We start from the raw sequence: 22,294 nt of genomic DNA, 5'->3' as shown, positions 1-22,294 counted from the left end.
ATTGTGGAATCCGCTGGGCCAGAATTCTTCTCCTCTCAGTGTTGGTACATCCAGGAGCAGGAATGAAACGGGGGTTCTGTTGTTTAAAGGTCACTCCTGGAACCTGAATCTTCAGTGATTGATACGGCAACATGGGGACACTGACGTTTTTTGCCTCTGCAGTGGCGTTGGTAAAGATACCAGACTCCTTCTGAAGCATGACTTTTCCCTTGGTTCGTACTGCCTAGTCTTCTGTGTTCCCTGTTCTCCAGTTTCTCAGAGATTCTCTGGATTCTCAACATCCTTTCACTGTGTTTCCTTTATGCAGCGAGCAATTGGCAGTTGCTTTTCTGGGTATTCAACTCTATTACATAAATAAGTTTGTAGAACATAGACAAAAACTTTTAGGGGGTTTTAAGCAACTAGAAGACGGAATTCACAGCATGTGTTGAGTACATTATGTGCAGTTAGCAAGTGGAGCATGCGTGTGTTCAACATGGACAGGGGTGGAAGGACCAGGAGATACCCAATATTTATGAGGCATCTGGGTCCTAAATATATGTGAGACAAGAAAATATGAGGCACTAAATATTCAGAAGCACTAAATAGACATCAACACTTAATGGTCAGGAAGTCTAAATTGGTCACCCATTGGTGATGTCCACTCTGGACCCATGTTTCCCCTGCCCAGAAAACACAGAATCCATGGTTGTTCATCAGGCTAATTAACAGGCTAAATCTGTATTCAGATGTACCTTGCCCCTTTGTCTCTCTGATAGAGCAAGTGTGTGTCTTTGGCCCAGGGCACCTTCTGCCTGTGGGTCCCATCCTGTCTGCATCCTATCCTAAACGTGTGTGTGTGTGTGTGTGTGTGTGTGTGTGTGTGTGTGTGTGTGTTTATATCTTTCCCTTTGCTTCTCAAACTGTGTTTTAAATTGATTTTTAAAACCATGTGATTCAAGCATTTTAATTTGGTCTGAGAGTCTTCTCTGTGGCCTCTGGGATAACTTGCCTGGAGGTAGACTTAAAGGCTACCATTGCACCAACGTAATTTCCCACGTGACATAACATAGCCAGAGATGGTTTCTGTTCCTTGAAACTATAGCTCTGATTAATACCCTCGTGGGCTGAAGAATAATTGAGTTTGAAATCAACATCCTGTGAAGTCTCCCTTGTCTCTTCAGTAGAGAGCTTAGAGCCTCATAGGTAGAAAAATATGCCTCAAGAAGTTATATAACTTCTGAGTTATCCTCAGACTCTCAGCACCTCTCCAGCTATATCACAGTTTTGTTTTGCATCTGAAATGGTCCAAAATGTTAGACAATGATTAGCCTTTAATTTAGCTTCAAGTGCCTGCAGTTAACATTTCTGAACTTGGAAGGACACAATGACTTTCTTTCTGTTTGGAAGATTCATTTGTGAAACATAACAGATTGGATAAGGATGTGTTTCATATGATGGGACTAGTTGTGTGTGAAATGAACAAGAACAAAGAACAAGGGAATGAACACCCAACTAGAGGTGAAAAATAAGAAACATGCTTTGAACAAGGATACAGAATTGATCAGAACTCTGATGTGAAGGAAAGCTCGTAGTGATCTGGGTAAATGATGAGATAAAGCGTATGCTAACCTGAGAAGTCAGATACCTTTAAAATACCATGAGTTTCATATTATGGGAAGAGCTGTGTTTTAATACCAGACTTAAGGTGTCTAGAATGAGGAAAACCCAGGTTAAGTAAAATAGAATATTGAATCCATGGATTTTTAAAAACAAGTTACTGTTTAGGTGTGCACCCAAGCCCGAAGGTAAGATGCTCATAGGTATATGAGTTTGTGTGGATAGAGGTGAGGCCAGGCACTTGCCATTCGGCTAACTCTTATTTAATGTGTAAATAAATGTTATTTTCTGTATGCTGATGGGAAGGGATCAAAGTGTAAAAGCAGCTCTGCATCAGTAAATACAAAGATACAGATTTTCCATATATGAAAGTATTTCTTAAAATAAAAGCATCATTTTGGGCAGCCCATCTCCTTTCTCAAGCATATTTTAAATCATATAACTTCAGTATTTCTAACTTTAAACTGTATGCAAAGTGCACTTAAAAAGTAGATGCAGTTTATTTGTTCAATGATTGCTCATTATATTTTATTTCTCACTGCCCTCTTCCCTTATAACTTTTACTCTAAATTATAAGCATTATGCATAGAGCAGGATATATGTTGGTGCTTAAAAAAATGACACACAAAAATCTATAAATGTGGTTTATTTCCAAGTGCTAAGTATAGTAGACTCCATCTCATAGATTGATAATGGTGAAGAGAATAACTAATGCTGATAAGAATAACTAACCCTTATTGGGCATTTACCCTGGCCGAGTACTCTGTACTCATTTTCTCATTTGTTTCTCACAACCCTAAAGGGTAATATTGTATTTCTGTTTTACTGATGAAGGAACTAATTTCCCCCAAATTACAGCTAGACAGAGACAGAACCAGAATTTGAACTCAAGCAGTTTGCCCCCAGAGGGCTTATCAGCCCTTCCTTCCCTCTTGATTAGTGCAAGATGAGGACGAGGGAGGAGATGGGTGCTTCTAATTCACACATTCTTGGTAAAAATAAAACAGTGCTCATAGGCCAGACTTCCCTGAGGCTGTGTCAGAACAATTCAATCAGATTGTTGTCTTTATTTATTTTTAAAGCTGCATCCAAAGAGCTACTTCAAAATGTCAAGGACCTACTATACATTTGGCTGCCCACTGATATCAAAGGTTACCGCCAGGGAAGGCTATATTAGTCTTTCTGGAGTTGTCATTTCAAATCTTTAGTTATTAAAAACAGTAAGGTACCCCACATTAACCATGGTGGCAAAATTTATCCCTTAGGTCTTCTACAAGGTGTTACGGTCCAGAGTTAGAGGTTGATGGGGAGATATAGATCGCACAATGTTAGGGGCAGAGGACAGGGGAGTTCTAAGTTTGGGGGCAACATTTGCAGGAAGGCCTGTGCATAGGCCTGTTAGAGGTGAGTTGTAAAGGACCCTAGGACATAGAGGGTTTAGAATTAAAGAAAGCATGACGCAGGAGGAGGTCCAGTGTCCTGTGTTGATCCTGAGAGAGAACAGCAAACAACAGGCCTGTAGAAAGGAGGAGATATTAGCTGCCCACCCACCCCAGACCCCGCCCCCATCCTCAGACCAATCCACTCCCCTGGCGTCTGCGGTGTCCAGACCCTGGATCTCACTGCCAGTCCACTTCTGTGTGTTCCTGCTCAGTCCCTGGCCTGGGTGAATCTTTCATGCCCATGATGCCCCCTTTCTTACTCTTTAGACCTTACAATCGGGGATCAAAGCCCAGCCAAGAGCTCAGCTCTGCACTTAGCTGTCTTCAACCGGTTCAGTTTCTTGAGCATGCTACCCTTCACTGCGTGCATCCGCTTCCTTTCTGCCCCTTCAATATTTCTGCATCTGAGTGCAGACATGGATTAATTTCCAAGGATAGAAACCTGACACGTCTGGAAGGCAAAGTCCATAACTAACAGACTAGACCAAAGGACCAGAGCATTCAGATTGAGAATTGTACGAGGTCCATTTGTCCCAAGCACTGTTCTCTCACTTAGTTCTCATCACAAATCTATGAGGTACGTACTTCATAATCCCCATTTTCCAGGTGAGGAAACTGAGGAGCAAAAAGAATAAATAACTTGTATAGCGTTGAACTGCTACTAAGAGCCAGAATTCAAACACAGTCAGTCTGTGTCCAGAATTCAGGCTTTGGACCCACCTGGCTCTAATGGATGAAGGAGCAAGATTCAGACAGGTAATTGGCAGGCCATTCATTTTTTATGTATATATCCTAACATCTGCCTTTCTCCCATCTCTTGGTAACTGGGGGTCATTTCTGCTCTCTAGCTGGTCAGCCCCCCAGGCAGCACCCTGTTCTTTTCTGTCATTTGATCATTTAGAGCCAGGTAGCTTAATGACTAAGAAAATAGATTTTGAGAGCCAGACTGCTGAGTTTACCACTCAGTTCTGCTACTTACCATGTGACTTTGGGCAAGTTTTCTAACCTTCCTGTACTCATCTGTAAAATGGGGACAGTAAGTTACCTACCTATGAGGTAGGTGTCTTAGGGTTGCTGTAAGAATAAAGAATACTACTGTATTTAAATTTTGGAGAATACTGGCTAGCACGAAAAAAGAGCTATGTCATGGCAAGCTATCATCATCATCATTTGTAATGGTTTAACAAATATTTATTGAGCACCTATGTTTCAGACACCAAACATAGGCCAGTCTGTATCCTCATAGGGCTTATATTATAAGGAAGACAAGTACAAAACCAGCAAGTACACAGGTAGGTAAAATGAGTAAACGTTGTGTCTAGCGGACCAGCAAAGTTATAAATCGTGCTAGTTATGGAAACATGGCTGAGGTGGAGAATAATGGGTGAGGGACACTGGAGGTAGGAGCTCAGGAAATCTGATACGACGTGTGTGGAGGAACAGGACAAAAGCTAAAAGGCACTGCCCTCTTACTGAACACCAGGCACTTTCCTCAGCATTGCGTATGTTACATTCTTCCTTCAGTCCTTCAAGAGATACAGTTATCTCCCTGTTTTACTGGTGAGAAGTGGAAAGCACAGAGAGGTACTTGTTCGGGGCCTCCCATCAGTTAAATAGTAAGAAGGATTTCAACCACTCAGGCAGTCGGTCGGTCGCAAGCCTCTATCCCACACTCTTAAATCTTATTTACACTATGTTATACTGTAGCCTCTAGTTAAGAATCGCTAGTCTATGTTGGCTTAGCAGTGAAATTTTTCCCAGTGGACTGTTTCCCAGGGCGATTTGCTCTGAAAGTTGCATTAGGGTTGAGTAAATCTTCACCTGGGTCATCCGTTTCTTCCATCCTCCTCCTCCCAGCTGCTTCACACCCCTACTTGGTTCTTCTCACTCAACCATGGTATACACCGTTGTTGTAATGTAATCTTGGAGGTATTTCCTTTGGAGTTCACAGCACCATCCTGTATGTTCCCAGCTCCAGACCAGCAAGGGGTAATCATTTCATTCAAAATTACCATCTGGATGCCACGACCTTGTAAACTCTTAAAGGAATCATACTCAATACATCTTTGAATCCTCCAGCAGCTAACATTGAATCTTTCATAGATGTTCAATAATTTATTAATTAAAGTGAATTAATAATGTTATTTTCTTATGTTCCTCCTTATTATGACTAGTTTCTTTCTGTTTTTTTTTTTTTAACCTTCCTTATTAAACGTATTGAATATAAACTTTGTGCTAAATTTTATCTTAACACATGGCAACCATTCAGGGCTCTTATATTCTAAAGCATTCTGCTGCCCAGGTGCCATTTGTAATTTCCTTCCCTCTTTGTGACCCGGAAGTAAAGTCACGTGATAAACACAGATGTAGTGCCACTAAAACGTTTCCACCTTTAATTCTGACCAGCATCTAGAAATGCTTCATAATGCCCATGGAGGTAGAGGCCAAGCTAATTTGTCACAGGCTCCTGTAGTCTGTCCTCAGAAATACCTATTATCTAATATTTCAGGGATGTGAAACCTGCTATACGCTAGTGTTTTCCAACAGTGCAGCAGGTTTAATGGGGGAAAATGTCTTTCCAAGTTGTTAGCTAACATTATTCCCAGTCTTCCTTTAGTGTATTTTGTTTGTTTTGTTTTTGAGCGGGGATAATGTTCCAATTAAAGTGAAAAGGAGCACGTCTGGTACAGAGGAAAAGAAATAGAAGAAAACTGCTACTCAAGTGAACTTATTGCTTTTTAATTAGTACCTATGGGAAGATGTGTTTCTGTAGCAGCACCATTTACGGGCAGGATCTTAAAATACTGGTGCGTGAATTGCTCTCAATTTCCCACAATCTTCTTCCCCATAGCAGGTGTAAATAAGTAACTAATGAAAGAGTTAGGAAACAGAATCTTTCATCTCTCTTTTGCAATTGCCTCAGAAGGACATAGAGACAGAGAGAAAGAGAGGTAAAAAGTGGAAACAAAATATTTGATAGATTCATGGTAAGAGCTGTTACAGTAAACCTATGGAATTGCTTTCCTGTATAGCAGATGAAGGCTCCCGCACCGCAGAAATGGAGAGTGGTGAATTTCACTTTTTAATGAGGTAGGCAGTCATGCGATAAAATCATTTTCCTTCTGGAGGACATCCTGTTGGGTAGTTGTTTTTTTCCCCCTCACCTTTAACTGCACTCTAGTATCAGAATGCCATCCCCACCTATTTTGTTGCTATTTCCCCCCATGTCCTCTTAGGTACCGAAAATGTGAAAATGGTGAAGCAGCTGGAACCTTTTACCTAATAGAAAATGGAAAATCAAAAGGAATAGTTAGTAGAAATTTCACAGAACTTCTACTTTTCTGGAAGAAAATACAGAGATAACAACTGAGTCATTGAAACTGGCATATGTGTTAAGGCCTCATGTCTCTGAACAATTTTAGTCTAGAGAAGAGATCTAAAATTAAAAATATTAAACCAACACCTACTCCGGAATATCACTGTGTATCTTTCATCTAGTGAGGCCATGCCCATCGGCTATACCATATCTATGATATGATGAAACAGAAGAAAATCAGAGATTGTTTGTACATTTACAGTTTGTGCCTGAATATTTGGGGAGTCTCGTGGTTTCTTATGTAAAAAGTTGATAATTTAAAAAAATATTAATATGTGCTCTTTATAAAAAAACCTTAAAATATTTTTGATATCGCCATATAGAATCACAGTAACTTGAGCTAGTTGGTAAAATGAAACTTAATGGTGACTTTCCTAATGGTCTATAATTATAGAATCTTGACACAAAATGAGAACTAAGAAATCAACTGGTCTGTTTCACGGAACAGATGAAGAAATTAATGCACAGAAATGTTAAATGATTTACCTAAAGTCCTTTAGCTAAAGAAAAACGAAACAAAAACTAGGCAAAACTGGGCCTTTGTCCTAGCTTTCTGACTCTGAAGCCAGTGTTCTTTCTCATCTATAAACTTAAGTTTAGACACTATGGAATCTGAGCAGATGAGGTTTTACCAAATTCTGAATTATCAGGTCAACAAAATGGAAAGGAAGTTTTTTAACAATTAATTTTACTCATCCATTCATTCACTCATTCATTCGTTTCTTTATTATAATTCTCTGGGTGCAAGTAGGCACATTTATTACTAATTTGGGAATGAGGAAATCTTTGGGAGGGGATATTAATGAATATCAAAATCTAAAATTCATAAAACCTTACTTTTGACCGTCTGAAATGTCTTCTTGTCAAACAAACCACCCGTTAAAGTGGCTCCTTAAATTCATCAGAGACACATAATTGCGGAAAATACATTAAGTATTTTGAGAGCCATGGAGAGGTAAATAAGTCACCCTTCTCCTTCAGCCTCTTCCTCATTGTTCAAGTCCAGAGGCATTTCCTGGGGGTCTCACTCTTAGTTTCAAAGGCAAGTTCTTTGAAGAAAAGACAATCACTTTGAAAGAATGCTGTCTTCTTTGTACAAGATTTTCAGATAACCCCAAACTCTGCAGGGAACAAGTCAAAACAACAAAAATAAATCATCAACAGCAACAAGGAAATCCCACCAAAAAAACAACAGACCAAAGAAACAAACCAAAACAGGGAAATATGGCAATTTTTTTTTTGCCTCCATCCTTTTTTTAAGGACCCCTATCTTTCTAATACTTAGCTGTTCTTTACCCTTGTGTACCTTCTCACTAGTATAGTGAGGTATAGAACTGAGGAATCTGGGTGGCCAGAAAAGAACCTTCCAAGAAAATAGAAATACATATCATCTATAATAACATGAGTAGTGATAATGTAATATCTAGAGAGATGAAGGATAATGATCATATTAGTTGCTAGTCTCCTGGATCTCTGAAACATCACTGTTATTGACATACTTCTGCAATTTTTCTGTCACTTATTTTGTTCTCCAAATTGTGCTTTGATCTTTGTAAAACAGATTAGAATAATGGATGAAATGGATGAGTTTACCTTGCAAATGTCTGTATTCCCCTTTTATTTTTAAACCATGGGCAAGTTCTATACATAATGCAAGATTACAAGTAAGTTTTCAAGTAGCCAATGTGAGCTCCAAATTTAGTTCTTCTATTATTAGTGATGGAACACTAGGCAGAAAAAACTTAAAAAAAAAAGCAATACACTGTCTTGGATTTTGTAGGAATACTCAACTTTAATTGTACCTAATCATTTTCTAAGCCTGTACCTATGATAAAGCATTGCTACTTGCTGATAGAAAGGGTCAGTAGTTTTTGCAGCCATTTTTCAAGTCAGCATACTTGAAGAAATAGGGAGAGGAAGAAATTTGTCTTATAAGGATGTGCGTATGTCCTTGTCCCGGCAGTGAGCCACAGCCGCCCCCCTGCCTCTGCAGGAGTTAGTGTTCCAACACTAGCAGGAACAGCAAGAGTTTTCAGTGCAGCCACAAGAAAATGCATTACTGAATTGGAAGGCCATGAAGGTGAAATTTCAAAGATTTCTTTCAACCCCCAAGGGAACCGTCTTCTCACTGGCAGCTCTGACAAAACAGCTAGAACCTGGATGCTCAGACTGGTCAGTGCTTCCAGGTTCTTGAGGGACACATGGATGAGATCTTTTCATGTGCTTTCAACTATAAAGGTGACATAATCATTACAAGAAGCAAGGATAGTACCTGTAGGATATGGTGCTGATTGAAGAAGGCCAGTCCGTGAGGAAACTTGCCAGTCGGAGCGTCACACCCAGCCAGCAAGCTATTTTGGTATTTCATGTTTTCTCTTTGTCCACAAGTCAACCATTTATACACTGTCTTTAGCTTCACAGATATGACCATTAAAGCTGATGAAGTTATATCATTCCTTGATATTATTTGATAGAGATGACAGGAACGAGCATACTGTTTGGTAAACGTCACTGGTTATTTCAATTTTCTTTCTTGATAGCATCACGATACTGATAAGTGAAACAAGAGTAATGTAACAATGTGTCTCCTAGATTCTACTTTGAAGCCTATTATTATAACTTCTGTTGAATAAAGATTTTGGAGGAAAAAAAGGATATGCAACTTTATTCTTTATTCTGTTGGTTCCTTTGAAAATATCAGAAATTTTATTTTCTGATTGATATTATAATTTTACTTCTCCCTATAATGGCCCTTGAATTTTACTAATAGCAAGAGCAGATTACCCCTAACCTTTGAGCAATTTTGTCTTCAAAGACATCCTTTCATTTTTGATTACATCTCAACAAATGTCTGTTGAATTGGTGAAAGTATGCATTTTTTATTTAATGATCCTTCTGTCTGAAATGAAAAGCTATTATTAATGCTCTTTCTTTAAATACATTCTGTATCTCATGAAGTTATTCATGGCACGATCATGAAAAATTAAATAAGACAACGAGCAGAATCAACAAGGACCATCGTTGGTGACTTGCCTCATTAAGACCCTTTACCAAGCTCAGTCTTGGTAGATCTCATCCCTTTAGTGTATTCCATGACTTACTTTCCCAGAATTTTACAAACGCTGATTAAGTCCCTGCCACCTCTTTGGAGAAATGGATTTCATACATTTCTCACTATTATATGAAACGCTTAATCTTAGTTATCCTAATTTTACTTGTTTTGGAAAAAAAAATGCCCTCCTAGCTTTCTATTTCAGAATTGGGAAATAAGTCAAAGTTCACTTTGTTCAAGATGCTGATTATTTTCTGAAAATTATTTTTTTTCTCTCAGTTCATACAGTACATGTCAACTTGCCAGATCTCTAATTTTCCTGCAGTTTCAATTTCTAATCAGTCACTAGTTCCATTCGATATTCCTTGGTATTTGCCAAGCAATAATAAAAACAATAGGCAAAATTGAAATAGCATTTACTCCGATGAAGGTGCTCTTTCAATAGTCTGTTTTTTACAGATGAAAGAGACCCGGGCACAGAGTGGTCATCCAAGGTCACACAGAAAGTACCTGTTGGGCCAAGAGTCAACTCCAGGCTCTAGTTCCAGCTCCAGTGTCCATTTGCGTGACAGCTGACAAAAGCTTTGCAAATGTCAACATTCCAATGTCTCATGTAAGAGTGGGTTAATTTTTTTAAATTGTATATCCAAAACACTTCTGACTGTTTCCTATAGTTTTGATGGCTGCTTTGATTGAAGTTGCTCATTGGTGGGGGACTGTTTCTTCAGAGAATATTCTGTGGGAACTTTCAGATTCCCTTACCTTCCTCACAGCAGATCTTTTGGACTCTTCATTTTACATATACAGTTTTTATTTTTGTCTTTTAATCCTCAGAACTCTGCACCTTGCATTTAACAGTGCTAGAACTTAGCCATACATTTTCTTTAATTTCCTAACATGTCACTGTAGGCCACTCATCAGCTTGGTTCCTCCTTGGTCCATTCTTGATACAGTTTAATGTATTGAGAAATGAAATATTTCCTGCCGTATCAATAAACAAAGGATGTCAGAGTCATCAATGATTGCAGCCCCTCCAATGTGAGCCCAGGAAACTCAGGACTGAAAAGGATGCCTGCCATCTAGCAGCCATCAGACTGCAGCCACTCCCTGCGGTGAGCCCTGAGGAAACTCAGGATGTTTCAAGATACTGGCCCTAGATGGCTGAGGTGCATATTCAAAGGAATGATTTCAGTGAGCCAAGACTCTTGCATCTTCCCATACATAGAAAAGCGCTAAATTCCTTAACTTGAGATGTCTGGTCTTCTTTCATTAACAATAATCTTTTGAAGTTCCGATTACCTGTCCTTTGTTGCAAAACTTCTATGTAACGTGGCCCCTCCCCTCGCCTCCTAGGAGCAGTTTCTCAGAGTTATCTGAAACACTGTGTCCTGGGCTGCAGTCCTTATTTTGCCCCAAATAAAACTTAACTCGCAGCTCTCACATTGTGTGTGTGTGTGTGTGTCTGTCTGTATTATTTAAATGTGATTAAGTGGTTTTATATATATATATATATATATAATTTAAGTCAACAGTATGCATGCTAGCCCCGAAGACACTATCTTTGTTTGATTTTTCTAAAAACAGAGCCTGAGACCTAGTGTCCCAATGGTTCATTCAGGAGGTGATGCTGGGAATCACGGTGAGGAGCTGGGAAAGTGAGACAGGGAAGGAAAGAAAGCCAGGACAGAGTGGGTAGTTGAGCTTGCAGTGCGCTGGACAGCTGGGGCACAATCTCAGTAGGAATCTGAGAAACCATGGAAAATGCCTGCAGAATTGTCCCTCCAAAAGATGGGAAGCTGGAGCATTTATCTACCAATCCCTACACTCTGTTGGTTAAAGATTGCTTTTGGCTTCTTGGGGCTATGCTTCCAGCCAGGCTGTGGCTTCAGAGAAAGCCCTGAAGCATGGAAGCTCTGAGATTCCCTGGGGCTCTTGAGATAGGATACTGGGAGTGTGCCAAAAGCTGTGTACCAAGCTAAACTGAAATAAATTGGACCATGGGGATATGGCATGGGGCACAAAAGAGCATCTCCTGAAGTCCACCCCTTATACTGCTCAGTTCTCCTGGGCTCCACATTAAGACCACTTTGTCACTGATGGTTTTCAAGGGAGTAGCCTGTTGCAATCCCTAAAAATAGATTTAAGATAGGAGGCGTGGAAGTCCCCACTGTTGTACCTGGACTAAGGCCATAATTCATATTCATCAATAATCTTCAACATCCCCATTGTAGATTTCCTTCAACCTCAGCCAACACTTTAGCTGGAAGCTTTCTCACTTGGTGCATGACTCAGGCCTCCATTCCTGAGTGTCCAAGCCCTTAACAGGCTATGGTAGCCTTCAGTTGAGTATTTACTGTTACTACCATATATAATTATCCACAGATGCGCAATGAATCCCCAGGTTCCAGATATACTCTGTCATGACGCCATTATGTAGAAGCAATCCTAGTTTCTCATGGTTCTCAGGGCTGATCATTTCTCCCAGTATAGTGACTCATTTCTTTTCCTGCTGCAGGCAGAGCTCTAAATGACCAGGTAGTTATCATAACTTCAGGTTCAGTTGAGTCCTTACTCTATCCTAGCTCAGGAACCAGGACCTCTCATAAGCAGTGCCGAGACTCGAGTGGATGAGAAGCATAAATTCTGTTAAGTCAGTCACTAGGAATCATGGTGAGAGGGGACAATTCCATTTTGACCTCTTGTTGCCCAGACCTTTTTATTCTAGTTTTTGGTGACACAACATCATGTGTCAGTCATTGGCTCAATGAATATACAGTATCTTAGGAGTACCCAGCCTGTCCCTTAACTATTAGATAGACCCTTCCAACATCCTATTCGGTTGGCTGCTTTCATGTGATACAGCATAGAATTGAATCAATGAAATCTTTCATCCTACTTCCCCCTGTTCCATTTCCTTCACCATTAAAAGAGTTCTTCGATTCCATGCAATGGCATATGTGATCTCGTTTTGGTAAAGCAGGCATTCTGAGGGTGCTTGAATAGTGGAGCTGGCAGAGGCATTGATGTCAAGAAAAGCAAACTCTCATCTGTAGTATGAGCACTTCTGCTAAAGACGGGTTACCAACTCCTCCAGAGCAGAGGGTCCTGTGTAATCAGCAATGCTTTTAATTAATCCCAGGGCCTGGCTTTCAGCAAAGTGGACCTTTTGGCCACAGATATGAGTTTTTCTAATGTTGTCAAGTAGACCCTTTCACTTTCACAGCTTGCCTTCATTTGTCCCTGAGAGCTGTGGTAGAATCACAGTCACTTGGCAAAATATTCAAACTCGTATTGTGGTGCAGAAACCCCAACCCCGATGATCTAGCCTCGTCCTCTTCTCAGATCCCACCAGAGATTCCACTGGAAGCTCAGCTTCATGTGGGAAAGGATTTGGTCAGTGTTGTTCACTTCCATACCTTCAGTATCTGGAACACAGTATGGCCCTTGGTAAGTGCTAGAAATAGATGTGAATGAATAAATCTTATAACCAAGCATTCCTTTGCTCGCTCTTTCCAACCGCAACTGTCCTTCCTTCTGTTCTTCCACCTCAGAAGCTCATTCCCTCCTCGGGGGTCTCTGCATGAGGTACCCTGCCTGAAATGCCTTCCCTCAGACCTTGGAATGGGCAGCACCTCTTCATCACTCTATGACCAACTTCAATATCACTTTCTCAGAGAAGTGTTTTTGGTCACCTGTTTTAAAGTATCTCCTTCAATTACTTTTTAACACTTTTTTATATTTTGGTATCATTTATGATTAGCTGAAATTGTCTTGTTAATTTGTTGAGATGATCTGTTTCCTCCTACTAGAGCAGAGTGTGTCTCCTATTTACAGCTGTTTCCCTTGTACCTTGACACTGACAACAATGCAAGGTACTCAATAAATATTTTATTAAATGGTTGAAGAGCACTATTAACTTAATTCATGAGGAAATACACTTCTTGTTGGAGGGTTTTGCCTTTCTTTGAAAAACCATGCGTTGCCCCAGTTGATTATTCTTCACCAGATTTTTGGCAAAACTATTGAAAGTGATGCGCTGTAGTGTAACCCCCTGGTCCTGCTATAGAACATTTTAAAACCTAAGAACAATATGTGTACCAACCCGTTCTTTCACACAGTGGCTAGCTGTATTGAGAGGGTCGTACATTTGGTCAATAACTTCCCAATTTTTTTCCCACATCTTTTCAGCTCTCTTGGATGATTGCCTTTTTGCCCTAAAAGATGGATGGACATTTAACATAGTCATTGGTCTAGTTGGGAGGCCTTGGTATTGAACACTCCATGAAGAAGCATTTCCGACCTGCACATTGTAGAGTTCAGATTAGGGAACAATTAATCTCCGTCTGTAAACACTAAGAAGGAACTCACTTAGGCTCTCAGCCACACTTCCTCGTTCTGGAGAGAATCATCACCTCAGTCATCATGGTGTCCCACTTGGCTTTCTTCCTCTGTTTCATAATCCTTAAACCTCTTTTTTTTTTCCCTCTCTCTCTCTCTTTACATTCAGAAGCCTTTTTTAAGGAACTCTGCAGTGTACCAGGAGATGGGATTTCTAGGTTATATTTAGCTCTTCACACTGTGAGGTTCTCCCTTCACACTTGGTCTAGCTTCCCGTGCATAGAAAGCTACAGTAACCTTTTTCTTCTCCCAGATAGACAAGCTAATTACTTCTCTTGTTCGTCTTTATGCACAGTCTTTTCTACTCTTTTCCGTAAAATATATTTAGGTTTCTTTGGGGTTATTGCATTTTTTCCCTTCAGTGTATTTTTCTTATTCATGTCTGCATGTTGTCATAATCACCTTTTTAAAAAATGAATAATTATATAAGATATTTTGGGGGTTTCTATATTCTTGTTTCAGAGGCTTGATTTATAAATAGCTTCTTTTTTGCTGGGCTTTTTATGAGTATCAATTTTTAAAATGTGCTTTCAACTGAAGTTGTTAAACCTATTGAAACATAGACTTTAGTTCTCAGAAGATCTAGATTTTACTTGCTGTCAATGCAACTAAACCTCAGTCTTTGCCATCCTGAGCAGCATTTCACAGTACTTAGTGTTCTGCATATATGCAAAGATTTGAGTCCCTAAGTCTTAAGACCTCATTTACTCAGTCATTCACAGTGAAGTATATATCAAATGAAATGAACCAGCTAGTTTCTAAATGTGTGCAGCTCCAGAAGGAAGCATACAGTTTTATTAGCTTAAATCATACCAAAACTACATACTAAAATCATATAAAACCAATCTTTTGAAGACAAAGGGGACTTTAACACCTACTTTTCCACACACAGATTTGTTCTGGGTCTGGTTCCAGTGAAAGCTGACTATTTCTTACGAACTCTAGACCAGTTAAGTTAGAAATGGCTTACATTGTAGATGTTGACGTTGTTCCTGTTCCAGTAGGAGTACGTTGCAGAGGGCAAGGTCGACATCAGAAATGGCGCATTTTAAAGGATTTCTAAGAAGAGAAACAGTTGTAGATATTCACTGATGCAAATAACAGTGATGTAAAGCTGGTCATTTGTTTTCTTTAATTTAAAAAAAAATTAAAATAATCCAAGGAGAGTGAAAATCAGGGTCAGTCCCTGCATGTCCAGTCTGAGCTCTATTTGAGGGCTTTCATGAATCAAATCTGCAAGTCTAAACCTGATACTTGGTTTTAAGGGTTAAGTGTACCTAAAATAGTAATGTTAAAGTGATCAGACATTTTTGTGTAGAATAAAAATGTCTGTTGTTAGTTCCATTCTGTCTTATTTTGGTATGGTGAAGCAGGACCAACTAAAGCAGTATTAATTTCAGTCAAATTGAATAGAATGGCAAGGCTATGAGATAAACTGGGAAACTGAGCAAACAGGATCCAAATAACAGTCCTTTGAAGTGAAAATTACTAGCATCACTGCCGTAAAGTGTAATGTGCCCCTTAGCCTAATCTGCTTTCAGAAAAATAAGGCTGCTTCTTTTCCTTGTGAAACAAGGAAATAAGGTTGGATATGGAATGGACAAGAGTGTGAGAAGCTGTGCAGTGGAGGGATCCAGAGGGAAGAGAACAAGCATTTCCTTTCTGGGGGAAAGTCATTTATCAGAGGATAACAGCTGAGTCCTGGTACTGTAGATCAGTGGTTCCTGGACGTGTGGACTTTTTTTTCAAAACTATATTTTGAAAACTTTCAAATATACAGAAAAGTTGAAAGAATTGTTCAGTGAACATTCATATACACAGGACCTAGATTCTGCAATTAATATTTTATTGTACTTTCTTTGTTACCTAAATATCCATCTATCTATCTCTAATCACTTACCAATCTATCTTGGTTTTGAGGCATTTTAAAGTAAATTAGAGACATGATTACACGTCATCTCTAAATACATTGCTACATAATGAACACCACTATGTAGAGTTCAATACTTGTGTATCATTTGCTTTTTTTAAGTATGTATATATATTTTTTTAATAGATCTTTACTGGAATATAATTGCTTCACAACACTGTGTTAGTTTCTGTTGTACACCAAAGTGAATCAGCCATATGCAGACCTATGTCCCCATATCCCCTCCCTCTTGAGCCTCCCTCCCATCCCCCCTATCCCACCCCTCTAAGTCATCTCAAGGCACCAAGCTGATCTCCCTTTGCTATGCTGCTGTTTCCCACTAGCTATTTTACATTCGGTATAGTATATATGTCAATGCTACACTCACTTTGCCCCATCCCTCTCCAGCATTTATTGTTTCTAGATGTTTTGATAATGGCCATTCTGACCGGCATGAGGTGAAACCTCATTGTAGCTTTGATTTGCATTTCTCTAATAATTAGTGATGTTGAGTGTCTTTTCATGTGCCTCTTGTCCATCTGTATGTCTTCCTTGGTGAAATGTCTATTTCGATCTTCCGCTCATTTTTTTTTTCATTAGGAGACTTTTATTTTAAAAGTGTCATCTTAAACTGCAAGGATGTCCATTAAACATCACAATTAAACATGCCAAAGGAGAAGGCATGTTGTCAAAATGCCCACTTAACCCACCCAAACATCTCAAACCCACCCTTTGCTGACCTTCTATAATCCCATTTTTTAAAGTTTTTTTTTCTTTTTTTAAACAAGAGAAAGTAGACAGATACACATTGGTAAATGCTAACTGTCCATATTCACATAGAGACACAGTGTAATCTCTGAGCCCAATATACAGAGAAAGGAGGAAAAAAGCTAGAATTCTATGCACTACTACACAGGGGCCTAGCACCCTCCAGCTTCCAGCAGAGCTAAGGGAGCAGAAGGGTCTTCTTTTTTCCCACAGAGCATGGTGGTGTTGATTCCATAAAGTTTTTGTTGAGACAGGAAGGGATAAAAATGAATTTGGAACAGAAAGGGGTAGAGATTCTTTTCCCACTGAATTCTGCTCAAGGTATTTCGCCCCAAAATAAGTTGTGAGCCATGGTATAAAGGAGAAAAGAGACCTCAAAAACAGGGCGACTGAGCATAAGAGGAGAAGGAGAAAAAAAAAAAAAAAAGACTGCAACTTGCTCCCAGGGACTGGAGAAAATTAACAAAGGAAGGTTGGAATCCATCAGTGTTCCATTAGTCATCTTCTCCTTCACCTTCCTCTCCTCCCTCCCCCTCATCATCATCTTCACCTTCAGCCTCATCCCCTTCTTCATCAATATCTTCCAATCCTTCTTCCTCTTCATCGTCATCATCATCTTCTTCTCCTTCCCTTTCCTCATCATCCGTGTCCAGAACCAAGTAGTACTGTAATGGATTTGGCCAAATATCATCTTTGATGACCTCTCCTAACTCATCTGCACCTGCATCGGAATGATCAGTAAAGCAGGTGAAGAAGCTTTCTGGGTCCTCATGCTGTCTCTTCCTGCTGGCTTTATTCTGAGTTCGACTTGAACGTTTTGTCACATCCTTTCCGGATTTCCATTTGATTTCAGTGGACTTTGAAGATGGATCACCACTCTCATTCAGATGAAATTCTTTGGAGAGAACTTTATTTTCAAAGTAAGGGTTTTCATCAAGATGAAAATCTATTCTGTAACCTGATTTAATATCTTCAAATTCTGTCACTTCGACTCTTGTCAAATAATGCAGCGCCTCTTCGTCCTCCTCCCCAAGCAGTGCAGACACTTGTGGATGGTTAACAAATGTTGTTACCCAAAAATGTGGGGTTTTGCCGATCAATTCCGACCTCTTCTGAAAAAATGGTTGGCGGAGTTTGTTATATTTCTGTTCTACTTTCAAAATCTCCTCACTGGCTTGTTCGTTAAGTCTGTCTATTTCATTTTGTACTTCATCAATGTGTTCAATTTCTTCTTGCTGTTCCTTTTCTTCCTTCGGCAAGTTCGGAGAAGCAGACGTTTCCTCTGGCCTGGAGGCAGGAGGCCTTCTCGGTTTCTTCGGTTTCTTTGCTTGGGGTGGAAGTGAAGACTTGTGTTTGGGGGCCATGCTGGGAGAAAAGCCAAGAATCCACCCAAGGGAAGAAGCTCGTACCAGGAGCTCTGAGAACTCTTCCGCTCATTTTTTAATTGGATTGTTTGGTATATCTTTCCAGAATCTTTCGTATATATATTAGGTGCCAGTACTTTGTCAGATATATGTTTTATGACTATTTTCTGACAGTCTGTAGGTTGTTAATTCATTTTCTTTATATCATCTTTTGATGAAGAGACATTTTAAATTTATTACTCTTTTATAGTTATTGCTAGAGTCTGTCAAAGAAACCTTTGCATAATCTCGTCATAAAATATTCTTCTATGTTTTCTCCTAGACGTTTTATAGTTGTGGCTTTTCCATTTAGATTTAGGATCCAGCTCATATTAATTTTACTACGGTGTTAGGTATGCATACCTATATGGATATGCACTCATTCCTTTCCCCTTGGTTGACTTTGTTCATCAAAATCAAATACCCATGTATGTTTAGGTCTACTTCTGGACTCTAGATTCAAAATAACACCATTTCTGTATAAGGACACAGTAGAGGTATCATTAGTAATACTTGACAACTTTGAGTTTTGACATGATACCCTCAATAGATTTTCCAGGACCTTTGACATAAAGATCTGGAATTCCCAGCATAGGAGTATATTGCATAGAAAATACTTAGTTTCTAATATTATGTGTAAAAATTAATGTTACTTTTTTGTGGTAGAAATATCCCTCCACCGTCTTCATAAACTTGGTGGAAAACTTCAGACGACACATAAGCTTCTAATGTTCTATAACTTGCAAGCCTTTCTGCTATATTTCATTGTAATAAACATTTCAGTGTAAATACAATTTCTGAATTCCAAATGATGTCACTTTTTAAGATTTCTTTTGTTGTATAACAAAATTCCAGAGTACCAAATAGATTAGGGCGTTCCCATGCATAGCATTCACACTCTACATGTAAAAAGTGCGGGGCTTCCCAGGTGGTGCAGTGGTTGAGAGTCTGCCTGCCGATGCAGGGGACACGGGTTCGTGCCCCGGTCCGGGAAGATCCCACATGCGGCGGAGCGGCTGAGCCTGCACGTCCGGAGCCTGGGCTCCGCAACCGGAGAGGCCACAACAGTGAGAGGCCCGCGTACCGCCAAAAAAAAAAAAAAAAAAAAAAAAGATTGTCCACTCGAAAAATTCTTTTGATAAATACTAATTAGCAAGTTTTCTATGACCATTGTAAAATAACAACTGTTACATGTCTACTTGATTTGCCCTAGCATTTCCACAACTAGTCTTCCATACTTCAGCAACTGTCTCATCCGTTTCTAAATGGGCAGACTTTCTCAACCTCACATAACTTATTCATCTTTAAATGCCCTTTCACATAAATAACGTCTCTTTCATTTTCATCTTAGTTTCACATGCGTACATTCTTAGATGTTTGTCAGTCACTGAGCAGGGCTATTCTTCCAGGACAGTGGGGTTGGTTTAATTGGGATGCAAAGCTTGTAGCTGCAGAGGGCAGGCACGTGAAGCCTAGTTCCAGCTTTGTGGGTGCAGAGCAGATGCCGGGCACCAGGGGCAATGGTAGATTGTTGTGGAGTGGATACAAATGTCCACAGCACTCCCTCTTTCACTCACGTTCTCCCCTGGACAGCACTATGGGACCGAGCTCTGCTTTCTAAAGGCATCGTGCCACGCTGTGGGGCGCTCCAGGCAATGCCATGTATTATGATGCTTGTCTAGATTACTGTTCTGCTTAAAACTCATTTTTAAAAGAATGATTTCCTGACTGTTCCCATATAGTCAGTAGGAATTCTGTGCAGACGTTTTATCACTCAGATGTGGAAAGCATTACCTGTCTTTCTCTTTTCTCTGTTACTGTTTTCTCTGGCTAAAAGTTATAGTACAAGTTATATTTTTTTCCCTCTTTATACCCTGTAGTATTTATGGATTTACAGAATGTCCCTTTGCCTTAAAATGAAGCAGCATGGTATACAGATTAGGAGCTGTAATTGTTAGGAAAATGCTATAGGGCTTTTTAGCAAGCTACACATCACATTTGATTAATGAGAAATAATGGTAGACAGCATTCTTTATAGAGAAAATGTGTTTGCCATATTTCTTTCTTTAAAATAGATGTGATTTAACAGGTGAAATGTCCTATGATTCCTCTCCTTCACGCAGACATAAAATTGATAGCCTCTTCCATATGGAAAAGAGTATGACATACACAGGAAATTAGAGACATTGACATAATTGTCTTCAAAGTACAGACAGGCCTGGCACTTTGAGAAATTTTAAGTCGGTATTCACTCTATGAAATGATGGAACATAAATGAATAATAATATCCCTGAGGAACTGTAGTCATAGTATCATGCTTTTAAATATATTTTATGTTTTTTCGTTTAGACTAGTGAATGAGTGGTTAGTGCCAAGTATATAATACACACTGCTTAAGATTTAAGTGTTTTTTTTTGCGGTACACGGGCCTCTCACTGTCGTGGCCTCTCCCGTTGCGGAGCACAGGCTCCGGACGCGCAGGCTCAGCGGCCATGGCTCAAGGGCCCAGCCGCTCCGCGGCATGTGGGATCCTCCCAGACCGGGGCACAAACCCGTGTCCCCTGCATCGGCAGGCAGACTCTCAACCACTGCGCCACCAGGGAAGCCCGAGGAACTTTCTTTACTGTAAGTTGCTAAGATTTAGGGAGAATCATTTGTGTATTTGTTTGTTTTGTATGTTAACAAGTTTTATGTTTGCATACAAGGAAGAAGTGTCTAATGGAGATAATATATTACAAATTATGTTTCAGTTATAATGGTTGATTTAGTGAATTTTTTAAATTGAAGTATAGTTGATTTACAATGTTGTATTCTTCTGTACAGCAAAGCAACTCAGTTATACAAACATATACATTCTTTATATATACATATAATATTATATGAATACATATTTATATTCTTTTCCATTATGGTTTAAATACAATTTTATCTCTACTTAATCAAAGCTTGTCGGTTGCCTTTGAGAGGATAATATTCTGCCTGTGTTAGGCAAGCGTTCGTAGATGGCACACACTGCCTTCCCAGGGCCTGTTTGCTGTTGTACGCCAAGCGTCCTGGTCCAATGTCGTCATCACACTCTCCAGAGGATTGTGCTCTCGCCCATTCTCTAAGGAGACCTTGTGCGCTCACATGGTCAGACGTGGCAGACTCCGTGGGTAAACCTGTGAGCTTTGGTAGCGAAGTACTTGAACCTAGCCAGACTTCTCTCATACAGTCTCCTCCTTGGAGCCTGGGAAAAGAACTAATGCTGGAGTAATGTATACTCCCTCAAAGTTGAATTGGGTGGGTCGAGAGCCACCCTGTCCTCTCTACTGGAGGGATTCTGATACTCATTCTTGGGAGAGCTCTTCCTTAGCTTGGTCCTTTTGTTACCTCTGCTCGACAGAAAGTACCACCTTAAGGGATAGTTCCTTAAGTTCCAGCATGGTCAGATGCTTCAAATAGTTCTCAGTAAACTGGATAAACAAATAACAATTGTCCCAATTTGGGAACTTTTAGGGGCATTTGGGGATATCTCTTATGGTGAATTGTTCCAGGATAATTAAAGATACTTTCCTGGAGATATTTTTCTTCTGAATAACAAGTTACTTTGGGAAAATCTAACTGATCATTCTATTATGCCTTGTGATTCTTGTTAGTAAGCCCATAAAAGTATAAATAATCACAGCAAAACTGCAGACAGCAGGAATTCTAGTCACTGGCAGAGATGATGCCAAATGAGTGCAATGTGATTCCTCTGGAAGATCCAAATCCTGAAGGTGTCCTCACTACATTTTGTGGAATGTACCACCTCGTATTGATATATTCAGTTGCAAAATAATGTCATGGGGAAAACAAGACATGCAGATATTCATGGGTCTTAGGAAACCATTCATCTCTCTCACTGGAACCTGAATATTAAGTCTAGAACCTTCCCTATCCCTACAACATCCATTTACCCCATAAAGTGACCTATTTATATTGCCATTAAGCCATCCTTAAGATTCTATTTTGTCACTAATGATTAACAGTTAGTTTCCTAGATTAAATTCATTTCCTAGATTATATTTTTAGAGAGAATATATAAGCTTGATTAAAATGTCAATCCAGTAAATATTAATCTTATTCCTACTACATGCAAATTACTCTGCTGAGTGCACTGGAGAATAAGAATGTAAGTAGTACCGAGTACCTATCTTCATGGTATTTGAAAATCTAGTGATTGGGAGCAGTGCATAAATAAGGGTAACGTAAAGAAAACTATGGCCACTTCCATAAGGTAAGCATTAAGTACTATTGCATTTTAGAAAAGGAGTGCTCACATATGAGCATCGATGTAATGCTCATAGGTGATTACTAAATAAAAGG

The 22,294-nt window shown here is 39.5% G+C and overlaps 2 protein-coding genes across 2 annotated transcripts in view; one reads left to right on the top strand and one right to left on the bottom strand.

Annotated features, from left to right (window-relative positions):
- Positions 1-22,294, top strand: part of PRKN (parkin RBR E3 ubiquitin protein ligase) — a 1,231,166-nt gene that overhangs the window by 510,288 nt on the left and 698,584 nt on the right. The gene's annotated exons all lie outside the window — the stretch shown is intronic.
- On the bottom strand, positions 16,564-17,908 carry LOC112401647 (protein SET-like). Its single transcript, XM_024748000.1, has one exon. The coding sequence runs from the start codon at positions 17,906-17,908 to the stop codon at positions 17,039-17,041; it is 870 nt and encodes a 289-aa protein (XP_024603768.1). The 3' UTR covers positions 16,564-17,038.

This window comes from Neophocaena asiaeorientalis, unplaced genomic scaffold (assembly GCF_003031525.2).
Source record: "Neophocaena asiaeorientalis asiaeorientalis breed wild unplaced genomic scaffold, Neophocaena_asiaeorientalis_V1.1 scaffold123, whole genome shotgun sequence".
Classification (NCBI taxonomy): Eukaryota; Metazoa; Chordata; class Mammalia; order Artiodactyla; family Phocoenidae; genus Neophocaena; species Neophocaena asiaeorientalis.
Note: the sequence above shows the minus strand (reverse complement) of the source record. Positions and strands in the feature narration are given on the sequence as shown.

What these genes read in the sequence shown, in the direction of transcription:
- LOC112401647 (XM_024748000.1), bottom strand. Translation starts at nt 17,908, where the DNA reads ATGGCCCCCAAACACAAGTCTTCACTTCCACCCCAAGCAAAGAAACCG.